At 44.8% G+C, this 12,557-nt stretch overlaps 2 protein-coding genes across 20 annotated transcripts in view; one reads left to right on the forward strand and one right to left on the reverse strand.

Annotated features, from left to right (window-relative positions):
* GREB1L (GREB1 like retinoic acid receptor coactivator) overlaps positions 1–10,540 on the forward strand; it is a 143,050-nt gene extending 132,510 nt beyond the window's left edge. For all 17 annotated transcript variants that reach the window (XM_065053298.1, XM_065053296.1, XM_065053295.1 and 14 more), the window contains 7 exons: positions 89–293; positions 995–1,160; positions 2,328–2,555; positions 3,475–3,616; positions 4,696–4,896; positions 6,044–6,182; positions 7,794–10,540. In XM_065053298.1, coding sequence (XP_064909370.1) covers positions 89–293; positions 995–1,160; positions 2,328–2,555; positions 3,475–3,616; positions 4,696–4,896; positions 6,044–6,182; positions 7,794–7,957 — 1,245 coding nt within the window. In that variant the 3' untranslated portion in view covers positions 7,958–10,540. The remainder of the gene's footprint in view (positions 1–88; positions 294–994; positions 1,161–2,327; positions 2,556–3,474; positions 3,617–4,695; positions 4,897–6,043; positions 6,183–7,793) is intronic.
* A 909-nt stretch (positions 10,541–11,449) lies between these two features.
* The window catches only part of ESCO1 (establishment of sister chromatid cohesion N-acetyltransferase 1), a 33,796-nt gene continuing 32,688 nt past the window's right edge, over positions 11,450–12,557 (reverse strand). For all 3 annotated transcript variants that reach the window (XR_010470492.1, XM_065053305.1, XM_005498369.4), the window contains one exon: positions 11,450–12,423. Coding sequence is in view for 2 of the 3 variants with exons in the window: in XM_065053305.1 (XP_064909377.1) it covers positions 12,276–12,423 (148 nt within the window). In the remaining variant the exon portion in view is untranslated. The remainder of the gene's footprint in view (positions 12,424–12,557) is intronic.

Genomic DNA, 12,557 nt, shown 5'->3' on the forward strand with positions numbered 1-12,557 from the left:
TCCAGTATAAACAAAAAAGAAATAAAAATCCATATGAGGAACAACCTGCATTTACCTAATGTTTCTAAAATATCTCCTGTTCTGGCAGAATTTGAATGCAGTCAAGAGTCCTATCTTCACGCCATCAAGTGGACGTCATGAACATGGCCTCTTGAACCTCTACCATGCCATGGAAGGCATCAGCCACCTTCACCTCCTTGTAGTCAAGGAGTACGAAATGCCGCTCTACCGTAAATACTGGCCCAACCACATCATGCTGGTCCTGCCAGGCATGTTCAACAATGCTGGCGTTGGTAAGAGACCCCATCAATGCGTTGCTGTGAAGGCAGCAAAATCCACGTTGGACAAAGTGGATCATGTTGCTGTAGGAAACTTTAAAGCAGCTCCTCACATTCGTGCTGTGATAATAGCAGCAATGTCTGTTTAAAATATACTGGTGTGTTAGAAATGTTGCTAGAGATGTGGCATATGTGTTTGTATTGATCACCCCCTTCCCGGTTTAAAATCTGATGTTTTATAGGCCATATTCACTCATTTTATTCAGCCCTGCATTGTGAATGTTCATTCTATACATTTTACATATGATTTTTCAAATTGCATCTTGTTTAGTTAAATGAAGCTAAATATTAACTGCAGCTGAGCACAAGTGGCTTGAACTTTGGACTTCACTTTCATGGATGCTGACTTTTTCCTGCAAGAGCTTTGAAATGGGGCTCAGATGCTGAAACCGAAGCTTTCTTGGTTCAAGTTATGCTACTAATGCCCACAAAATCATGTTCTGCAGAGTCTCTTGAAAGGTTCAGTTTTATTGCCATCTGCCTTTTAGATTTACTCACACTGGAAAATGGACATACTGATCTCTTTATAAAGTGAGATATGAGCATGAAGTTCATAAAGTGTAATGATTGCTGATGTTCATGTAGCCTTTCTCTGGGAAGAGAATGATAGAGTCTAATAAAGATCTCCGCATGTTTTCTTTATGGTGTTTTCTCAGGTGCTGCCAGGTTTCTTATAAAGGAACTTTCCTACCACAATCTTGAACTGGAGCGAAACCGCTTGGAGGAACTAGGAGTCAAGCGCCAGTGCGTGTGGCCATTCATTGTGGTCATGGATGACTCCTGCGTCTTGTGGAACATGCACAGTGTCCACGAGCAGTCGAGGTGAGTAACCACCCAGCGCTTGGGTCCCTGCACTGATCCAGGGGAGGTTTAGTTTGGACATTAGGAAAAGGTTCTTCACCCAGAGGGTGGTGGAGCACTGGAACAGGCTCCCCAGGGAGGTGTCACAGCCCCAAGCCTGACAGTGTTCGAGAAGAGACTGGACAACGCCCTCAGGCACATGGTGTGAACTGTGGCACTGTCACATGCAGGGACAGGAGTTGGACTCGATGATCCTTGTGGGTCCCTTCCAACTCAGGAGATTGGATGATCCAGCACAGACAGCAGCATAACCTGTGACTTAGGCCCTTCTCCAGCATCTGATGGGTTATGAAGGACCAGACAACTAGAAAAGTTGGGCAGGTGGAGCCCCTGGTAACCTACTGGAAATGTTGCAAAGCAAAAGCAGGGGCTTTGATGTAATAACACCAGGCTGCCTGTCCAAAGGGCCATCGAGGTCATTATTCACTCAGTTACTCAGGCCAGGAACTGTACATTTGGGCATTAAATATATTGTCTAACATGAAAAAAAAAAACCCAAGCAACTCTTTCCCTCAGAGCAGTAGGAAGGCTGTAGATTTATCTTTTGACCACCAACATCCAGCCTCTGCTGTTGAACATTTCCACCTGGCTCTACCTTCACATCTGTGCCCCACAGTCAGTTCCATCAACAAACCTCTGCTCACGCTTGTTCTTTGCCTAAAGCCACTCTTGCTTTTAGTGACTATTTGAGTTATTTCTCAATATGTTACTTCCCTGATTTGTTTTCATTCAACTTGTGGTTCTCAATGAAAACAGTTTATTTTGGGAACTTTAGCTTTTCAGAAGGCATTAAGCTCCTGCTCTTCTGAGCGCTTATGCTGTCCCTTACGGAGAAAATAGCCTTTCAGGAATGGAGCATGAGACGATTCCTTTTCCCTTTCTAAATTGCTATCTAAGACCCTATTCTGCTGAAGGGCCCATTTTCATATAATGACTAAATTGATGGGATAAGATTAGCTGGTGGCTGTTTAAAAAAAATCTGCATTTATCTGTGCATTTTTATAGCATCTAGAGTAAACACTTTAAATGGTTAATGGAATTGGTCCCCTGCATACACACACACACATATATATGCAGTGTATGTTATATAAATATAATAAACCTTGTTTGTATGATCATGTTTTGCAGCCCGTCCCTGGAGCCTGGAGGTTCCAGCAAAAATGTGTCTCTGAAGAGCGTCCTCCAACACATTGAAGCCACCCCAAAAATTGTCCATTATGCAATACTGGGTGTTCAGAAATGGAACAGCAAGCTGAATGCCAGGAAAACAAAGGCTCCGTTCTCCAGGTGCCACGTGCATGATTTTATTCTGCTCAACATAGACCTGACCCAGAATGTGCAATATGATCTGAACAGGTAGGCAATATATATACATGTGGTAAGATAATATATATATATGTGGTAAGATAATATACTGTCAGATGAATAAATAACTTTCCACTATTTCCTTCCTTGTATTCCCCTTCTCACCCAGCTCCATCTGAAAGCATTTGCAGTAAAGCATTGTTTTCATGGGGCTTTACCTCTTGTTTTCATCACAGACCGATGCAATATCCAATTTCCAGCGCCCCTGGCCAGATGTATTTAAAATAAACCCTGTCTCTGGAGCTGCAGCGTGGTCCAAGGGCACCTCGCCTTGGTCTCCTGCCGCTGTTTTCAGGGATCCCATGTATTTGAGTGAGGAACTGTAGCCTCCAAGTGTGGCTTCCAGAGCTCTTGATTTCACGTTCTCTGGCTGGTTGAATTATAAGATGGGAATCAGCCCACAGAGTGAAAAATTACATCGTAAATAGCGCAAGATAAATATTACATCTCAGCTGCTTTGTCTCCTCCAGACAGGTATTTGTCAAAGCCATTTTTATTCCCTGATTCCAGTTAATCAAAAAGCATGTTGTTAGAAATGGAGGTTGGTCACTACAGAGCTACTTTCAGTTCTAAAATATATCTAAAAATAAGATCTAAAAAAAGTAAAAGGAAAGGATGAGGAAGAAATGACTGATGGCAGTACATGATGGGGATGAGAGGGCTAGTCAAACTTGGTATGGAAACATCCAGGTGCACTGAGAAGTGAAGAGTTGGTCTTCAGATGACCAGAAGCTGGTTTCCAGGAACACGCTGAAGGAGCGGGGCTTCAGAGCTGTGTAGAGAATTTGCATGGGAACCGTATCAGATGGTCTCCAAAAATCTCTGCTGAGCCCGTTCCGGTGCATTTCAGCAGTGGGTGTATGAATATTTGCCACACAGCTGGTTTAGTGATCTTGTGTTTGATGTCCAGGTATTTCTGTGAAGATGTAGATTTTAATCTGCGGACGAACAGCAGCGGCCTCCTCATCTGCCGCTTCAACAACTTCAGTGTCATGAAGAAACATATTCAGGTTGGAGGACAAAAGGACTTCGTTGTCAAGCCAAAAATCATGGTGAGTGTGGACATACACTCTGTCATAATGAAGGGTCACACCAGGACCTGTTTCCCTTAGAAATAACAAATTCTCTTGCCCTTTAGATTTATTTAGTGCTTGTTTGATATTCGTGGCCTGCTCTATGGTAGGGCTGCCACATCAGAAATAGGAAATAATATTTTGCTCATTATAAATTATTAACAATAACCCTCCTAATCCATTAGAAGATGGACTTGGATTGCAAAGAGTGTGGTCTAGCTGGTATCTCTGACAGAGGAAGAATTTGCAGACATACATTATGATCAAAAGCAGGGAAGTTGTACTGGACCTGGTTTTAATGATTTTAACACAGCTACTCTTTTCCAGTATTTGCTGGTTTGTGGTGACTTTTAGTCCTTGCACTTGCTGATGAAAAGAGACCTGAGGAAAGGCACTGAAAATTGGAACCTTGTGAAATGCACTTGGGAAATCCAAATATTTTATACAGAGTATTTTACACCTGTGCCGGCTTTAAATGGAGGTGTATTTTGAAGGAGTGGTTTTAATCTAGCAGTCTTAGAGTTTGTGATCCTGGTGGTTTTAAACACATCCCATACCATCCCTCTTTCAAAAACTCACCCCTGTATTTCAGATTAAACTGATTAAGCCCCAGATTTTAGTATTTTGGGATGCCATTTTCTGAATTTTCCATTTCTTGTGGTTGCAGTGGAACCTGTAGCGGTGGCCTGGCCTATGAGAAAACTCCACAGAAAACGTTTTCTGTGGCTGACTCCACACAAAGAGGATGTCATTTCCTAGGCTGTCCGGGAGTAAGGCAGGATGAAGGGTGTTGTGACAGTTTGAAGTCCTTGTTTTATGTCCCTTCTTCAGGCAAGCAGATACACCGAGAAGTACCAAGCAACCACAGAACGAGTAATTCATTCATTTGTGTGCTGTGGTGCTGTGTCAAAATTGAGTGGAGATTTTTGATTCCTTCCCCCAGCTTCCTCTCTCCTCCTGCCCTGTCGTGGTGCTCCCTTCCCCAGCTAGAGGAGCTTCTGCAGAGGAGATACACTGAGTATGTGGGTTAAAAGACGCTCCCCATGGTTTCATTGCAGGTTTCGGACAGCCTGGCACCAATAATGCCTCTTCAGTACGTCTGTGCCCCTGACAGTGAGCACACGTTGTTGGCAGCCCCGTCTCAGTTCCTCCTGGAGAAATTCCTTCAACATGCGACGTACAAACTCTTCCCAAAGGCCATCCATAACTTCAAGAACCCGGTGTTGGCCATTGACTGCTACCTGAACATCGGGCTTGAGGTACCAAATATTTGCAGGGATAATGGGGATCATTAAATGCAAATCTTCAACATCTTTCTTGTGTTGAAGAGGCCTTCTTTCATGCTCCTTCAGCATCAAGGGTGGTGTTTGAAGACTTTGGTCTCAAGTAGTCAGACTCTGCTGCTGAGCCAAAGGACCAACTCCACTGGAAGAGCTGGCAGTGAGTGGGTAGAGACACGCAGGTCTGTGGTGGATTGATGTGATTTTTCAAAGGAATTGGGCATGTCTGTCTGAAATAATATTTCATGTGAAGCAAAAGCCCAAAAGTGATGCCATTCTTGGCAGAACTGGGTGTACTACTTAGCTGTTCGTATAAAAATTATCCACAAAATTGTTTAGATCACTGTCATACCCATACAGCATTTTATCACCCATGTCTGATTTGGCCTTGCAACAAACTTGTTTTGGCTGAGAGAGTTTCTGATGTGACCCTTTCCTGGTGTCTTGCTTCACCGGTGCACAAAGCTCCTCTGTAACGCAGCTCTCCTTTTAGATGCTTTTCTTTTTATGAACCTGGGTTTCTAGGGAAACCAGGGGTTTGCAAGTATGTCTGAGATGTCTGGAGGTCGGGAGATCAGGATTTTTGAACCCATTGGTCAGTTTGAACTGGATCTGAAGCAAGGTGGAACTCCAACAAGGGGTCTGTTCTGACAAATTATATGGGGTCAGTGACAAGATGGAGAAGAACTCTTTTGGTACTGAACAGCCATCACAGCACTGAAATACAGGAGAGCCCCAGCGCTGGGAACCACTTGGTTGATGCTTGTGGTCAGCAAGAGAAGACACGTGGCAGCACAGAGGAGTTCAGGCTTCAGCAGTTTAAGTGCTCGTGGAGTTGCTTACGGTGTTTGAGAACCGAAATAATCGTAACAGTGGCTATAAGCGGGTAATTCATAGAGAAGCAGAAAATCAAGCTGAATTACACAGGGCCCTGAAATGATGTGTTGCATACTCGGTGTCCAAATCTGAATGTACAAGTTTGTCCCCTGTGTTATTTCCTGGGGGAAGTTTGCTCAGTCCTGCGTTCCCGTCGGACTGTCATTTCACCAGCACCAGCTGACTGACCTGTCACCACTCAGTCATATTCCACTCCTCTTCAAGTCTTTCTTTCCCCCTTCCATTCCAGGTGGCCATCTGCTATATCAGTTCCCGCCCGCACTCGGTCAACGTCAACTGCGAAGGGGTGTTCTTCAGCGGGCTGCTGCTCTATCTCTGTGACTCCTTCGTTGGTGCGGACCTCCTCAAGCGCTTCAGGTTCCTGAAAGGTAATGTCCTGGCTCTGCTGGGCATCCTGGGTACTTTCCTGCCAAGCAGCAGCACGGAGGAAAAGGGAAAGGTGGAGGAATAGCCAGCTCCATTAAACAGCTCTGTTATTTTCAGTTAGTGCTGCAGTTGTTTTCAAGAGAAATAGATGGTGTGTTTCTTTGGGGAGTGTATAAAACTTCTGCCCCTGTTGGTAACAAGTGCAGGTAGTTGAACCTTTGATAAAGTACAGTCATTTAATTATTTTAAACTGATATCAAATGGAAATAGGTGCGGAAAACCAAGGATCAATGGAGATAAGTCAGTGAATGGTGCAGTCAGCAGTGTGTTTATAGTGTGGGTGTTACTGCTGAAGATAAGAAATTCTACTCTAGTAATCTGTCTTTAGTGGCAATAAATACTCAGTACTGTAGATCAGGGCAGCTCTTAGCTGGAGCCTGGTGGGGTCAGAACTTCAAAAACCTCATTAAAATCTTCTTTCAATGTTTTGTCTTAAATAGCAGCACACAGCAGGTTGCCGTAGGCATTCGGTGATGCTGAAGCACGTTACAGAGCTCCTGGGTGTCTGTGTTGGCGCGGCTGAGCTATTTCCCTCTTGCGCTGAGCGAGGATGGTGCAGGCGCAGGGTGGGCAGCGGGGGTGACCCTGAGCCAGTCCCAAGAAGCGTGTTTTGGAGGTTGCTCCTGCACCCACTTGTTCCATCCCCAGCACAGGGGCAGTGCAGGAAGGCGCAGCCGTGCAGTGGCCGCAGTGGGGATGGCGCTGCTGCCGCCAGAGCTGATGTGGGCGAAATGTGGCCAGAGGGACCATGTTGTTGGCTGTTTCTTGGGCCAGGGGCAGTTTCTTGACAAAAACGGGCAGTGGATGCCTGGTAGGAAGGGCCTTCACCTGCTCACATCAGGCAGAACTTGATCAGAACTCAGATCAGAACATGAACTTGCCGTGTGCCAGGTGTGTGGGCTGGAGCATGGAACAGAGGAAGCCCTGATGGTGTCCTGCTCTCCTGCTCATTACGTGACTGTGTTGTCTGGTGACACCAGGTGGAAGGAAGCTTGCAAGTTTAGGACAGAGAAATCAAGGATTTGGGTTGTTATTCCTCTCACAGAGCTTTGCCAAGGGGAGCTCTCATGCTTAAGCAAGTCATAGCAGATTTTCTCAAGAGTCGGATGTGTGACAGGTTTGGATTAGTAGAATTTCATCATTGACTTTGTAGAAACCTAAACGTCCCATGAAAACATAGGCTTTATTCTTCTGGCATAATTATCAGTCATGATTTAAGGATCTTGGACTCAAGTTTGCGTTCTCTCTGCTATGGCTGATGACGCTAACTCCAGTCAGGCAGTGATGTCCTGCGATACAGAGCAGATCCCACACCACGACTGCTTCTCCCTGTCTCCCTGTCTATGTCTTCCTGCAAATGGACACATTTGCCTCTGTCCCAGGGCTCCAGGACTGAGCTGAGCCTGGGCTGTAGATAGCTGTGGGTAGACCCTTCTAATACTTCTCTTTTCCTACCCAGCAGGAGAGATTTCTTTAAAATACTTTAGGAAAATCAATGAGGGGAATAGAATTGTTGTTGTACCCTGAGAATCTAACATGCTTTTCAATCGAAGGTGCCACCCTGTGCGTCATATGTCAAGACAGAAGCTCGTTACGGCAGACCATAGTCCGGTTGGAGCTGGAGGATGAGTGGCAGTTCCGACTTCGGGATGAGTTTCAAACTGCGAACAGTAGTGAGGACAAACCGCTCTATTTTCTTACCGGACGCCATATATGAGCTTTGCTAAGACATCGTTAACGTAGAAAAAACAAACTTTTTTATTTTTCTTTTTTTTTTTTTTTAAAGTACAATCACTGTGGAGCAAAGTGCAACCAATATTTATCTAGACTGCTCTAAAGGATTCCCCACAATTCTGAAGTAGGCTTTATTCCTAGAGATGAAATTACCGCATCGGTCAGGATTTAACGGATCCTGGATTCCAGGTATTTTCGCATCAGTCCCAACCGCTGACACTGATCACACACCTGTAGGATCTAGAAGATGACGTGATTTGGTTGAAGAAGAATTCTTTGGATATTCGGCTGAGCTAGAGGAAGAAGCTGCTCTCTCGGCAGCTGCTGGCTTGGATGTGGTACATGAAACACAAGCCAGCACGTGGGGTTTATTGAAGCTGTGTGGAGGAGAGCCCGCTGTGTCTCTTCGGCTCTGTACTGTGGTACAGGAATACTCAGGGGTTTGAAACTACAATATAACGTAGATATTTGTATTAAAAAAGAATAGTCTTGTTCTCTGTGCAGTGTTAGTTTAAAAAATGTAATTGTGTATGTATTGAAACTGTCTTTGGCAAAATTTCCACAGATGCTCAAAGTTTACTACTTAAACCTGAACAAATCAGCAGAAGCGTGGCAGGCACTGTGCACCCAGGTTCTCCTAGCAGCGCTTTTTCACCTGTTGGGCACCTCCTCGACTCCAGGGACAAAGCAAAAGGTTTCTCCTAGATGCTCTCTCCTCAGTGAGAGGCCAGAATAACTTGCCAGCAACTCACCTTCAGTTTCTCACCCTCGTCAGAGTTTTGAAGACCTGTGGTCTATCCTCTTTTGCATATTGAAACAGGTCCTCCTGTATGTCTGATGCCTCTGTGGTGGGCCGTGTGCAACTTCGACTCTCCGTGTGCTTTTCACTCAGCCCCAGTTGGCTGCAGAGCTGAGATCAGGTCCGTCTAGTCGTACCCGTGCGTGAAGCGACGTACCAACGCGCGTGCAGGAGGGCAGCGCTGCCTGAGCGGGGCCGAGGGAAACAGGAGGTGTTTCACAGCAGCTCCAGGGGCAGCTGGGGAGAAGGCCCAGGGAGCTGGGACTGCTCAAGAGAGACTCTGGCCAGCAGCAAACACGGTTGAATGCGTCGCCCAACACTGCCAGCCCTTTATTAGTTTTTTTAATTAACGTCTGTAAATAGTGGTTGTAGCAGCAGTCACACATTGTTCTACTTAGACGCATGTTACTGATCCTCGTTAATTTGTTCTGGAATGAACTGGCTCAAGTAGCTGTTGGTTGTCAGGGTTAAATGGTAGCAGTGCTGTCCTAGAGGCGCAGTTTGCAGGGGTCACCCCACTGAGGTTTCTGTACAAAAAAATTAATAATGACCCCTTTATTAAGAAGAAGAATTCAGCATGTTCTTCAAAGTGATTCAGGAATATCTAATTACTCCCCCAAAAGCAGTGAAATTAATACATCTTTCTACTTGACTTGCAATGCATTGGAGAAGGACCTGCCGAAGCTGCATGAGTTTTTTTACACCTAGTGTTAGTTAAGCAACTTTTTTTATCTTGTGAAAAGAGATGTTTACAGATGAAAAAACATAATATATTCAATGGAGGCTAAAGGAAAATGGTTTGCATATGCCTGTGTTAATGTAGCTTAATTCTGACGCTGTACATTTAGCAAATTCCAAAAGAACAACCCTTTATTTGTTATTTTCCTTCAGACACAGCCTGCCTTATCTATTTTAACACTTGGAAGAAGCAGGGATATAACAGATGCTTCTTGAAGCTTTTGATACACACCTGAATGTATTCCAGTAGTTCTGGTTTTGCCAGGAGGGCTTAAGGCCAACCTTGAGTCTTAGTGTGGTGTAGAAGTTTCAGGTTATTACGTGTTCAAAAAAAAAAATGGTTTCCTTTTTGTTTGTGTATTTGATGTTTGCACTAAGTTCTTAAAATTCCAGGTGCTGAGACTACTAGGAGGAGTGAGTTAGCGCTCTGGTGGAGCAGTGCAAAATTGTCCTGAAGGTTGAGAACGCAGTCAGGAAGTCAGCGCGTTTGTCCGCCTTTACCAAACAATAATAAACCCATTTCCTTGACTCTCTGCCCTGCGGAAGCGAGGAGTTTCGGTAACACCCGCGCCGGGGTGCGCCAGAGCAGCTCCAGAGCTGCGGGCCTGGGGGTTCCTGGGAGGGAGACGGGTACGTGACATCTAGATGAGTGCCGTTCCATTTCAGTTTTAAGCCTCACCTTCAAGGCCATTCTTATGAATGTATTCAACTGGCCAGCGTTATATTTTTACCTGTAGATGTTCTTGTCAATTCACAGGTTAAATTTGAATGTAAACTAAGATTTAAAGAATCATATGCAGATGCTTTTTGCTTAACTTATGTAATTGCTTTTTGTGACTTTTGGAGGAGGGTTAAAAAAATGTTGCTTTCCTAGTATAAAGTTTCCTTAACCAAAAACTTGGTGAATTTAGCTTCACTAGTCAGTCTACCTCATGTTATTGTTTATGAACTGAAACTGTCTGAAGTTGTGGCTATGGTATGTTTATAATGTGCTTTCATTAAATTTGAATATATTAAGTTACCATTTCAGACTGCCTCTCTCTTAACTGGAGCTCTGCACCAGACACCATTTCTTCTTCTCTGTGCACACAACAGTGCTTGCCCTGGAGAAACCCACCTGCTGCTGCTAACGTGAATCCTACCCCTTGATTCTGATGGAGTTTGGGCCCTGTGCTGGCCCTCTTTCAAACTGGGTACTGCGAGCTGGGAGAGCAGCTTTGTGTCAAACAGACCCGTGGGAGGAGGTACACAAGCTGTAAATACCAACTTGTAGCCCCTTAAATAGAAGCAGTTGAAAATCAGGCTTTGTCAGGACCATGCTTCAGTATTGCTCAGGTGAGCTCTCAGGAGCAGCAGCAGTGCCCACCAGAGGGGATCACCTTTGGAGCTTCTGTGAACCCCCATCAGTTGTTTTTGACAAAGCCCTTTGTCTGCTCACAATCCCCTTGCAAACAAGTGGCAACCTCTGCAGCCCAGAAATTCCCCTCTGTTCAGCTACCTCAGTTTTAAGGAGTCTGATGTTTCCAGAGGTGGTCTGAGTTCTTCGCTTTAGCTCTAGACCAAGGTTAAAGAGAGCACAATATAAACAAGCACAACCTTACTGTAAGTAGGTTCCAAAACTAAAACAAACTGTAAGTTTAAATGTAATCTTTCCCATCTTATAGTAGAGTTTTAAGCTATCATTCAAGGCTCACCTCACTGTAAGCCCTGGATGAGGATGGTTTTGAGCCAGAGCTACTGCAGAACTGATCCTTGGGGTGTGATGCAAATTCCTTGGCACAAAGGGAATTCTGACCCCCAAGCAGGTACAGATGCAGGGACCATGTTCTCCAGAGGCTGCTTCAAAACAGGCACTGCCATTAGCCACTAAGGAAGCATTTCACACACAAAACTACGGAATACACTGAAGATTCATTCACACTCCATATCAATACAGAGTAACTTTAAAAAAGCTATCAAGTATTTTATTTTTAATCTATCTACATTATGTACAGATCAAGAAAGGCCACAGCAGTTTTTCAACGTACAAACCCTTGAAAAGAGGAGATATTTATGAAGGAGTGACAAGTATCAAAGCCAAGTCCACTAACAAAGGTATATACTCAGTACAGTACTTGAAGAAAAATGACGAGTACACCAGTCCTCAGGGTTTTCGTTCCACCTTTTACTCTACAACTAATCTGGGGGAGAAACGGGGGGGGTGAGTAGAAGCAGATTCCACCGCTGCTGACAGCCAGTAGGCTCCCCCGCACCGAGCAGGGCGCAGGATGCACCCCAGAAGGCAGCGTACAGTCTGTGAGGGTTGTCACCCCTGACCACTGCGCCCTAACGCTTCTTGCCTGGATGCAATGGAGCGGAGCCTGCGACGCCATCGAGCGAGCGACCGCTCCCGGCCTCACCCCGCAGCACTGGTATATCACCACATTACGAACTTCACCACGTACTCGTCCATGAGACCAGAGTTTTTGCATTAGTTTACAGTCCACTATGAACAATTTTCTGCTGCATGTAAACATGACTAACTAGATAAAATACAATAAAACTTTTGCAAAAGTTAATAAAATATCTTTCTTTTTAAAAAAACAAAGTTAGCCTATTACTGCATTGTTTACAATTTTAATAAAATAGTACAACCTTTTCGGTTGTTACCAGTCCTGAGTTCACTGTAATAAAAATGGCCCTGGCTTCTGCTGAAGGGTGTGCCCACTGCTCCGTGTGTGTTGGCAGAAGCCTCCCAGTAAAAACAGAGTTGCCCCGCGAGCAGTTAAGTCTGGTGCTGCCCATTGAGGAAGTTGTACACGAGGAACTGGCCGGTGCCGCAGTACTGCGTCGCAAAGAGCTTCCCATCGGGAGTGGGGTCAGAGAAAGCGATTTCTTCTTTGCTTAGGTAGGAGCCATAGATGAAGTTGCTCCTGTTTAGAAATTAAAATAAAAAAATAAATAGAATTACCCTCAAGGAATAATGCAAGGATATTTATGCTACTAGGCCACAAACCATTAAGTGGCACAGACACTGAAGAAGAAGCAGCTCTGTAAGGAGGTGATG

This window comes from Columba livia, chromosome 2, assembly GCF_036013475.1.
Source record: "Columba livia isolate bColLiv1 breed racing homer chromosome 2, bColLiv1.pat.W.v2, whole genome shotgun sequence".
Taxonomy (NCBI): domain Eukaryota; kingdom Metazoa; phylum Chordata; class Aves; order Columbiformes; family Columbidae; genus Columba; species Columba livia.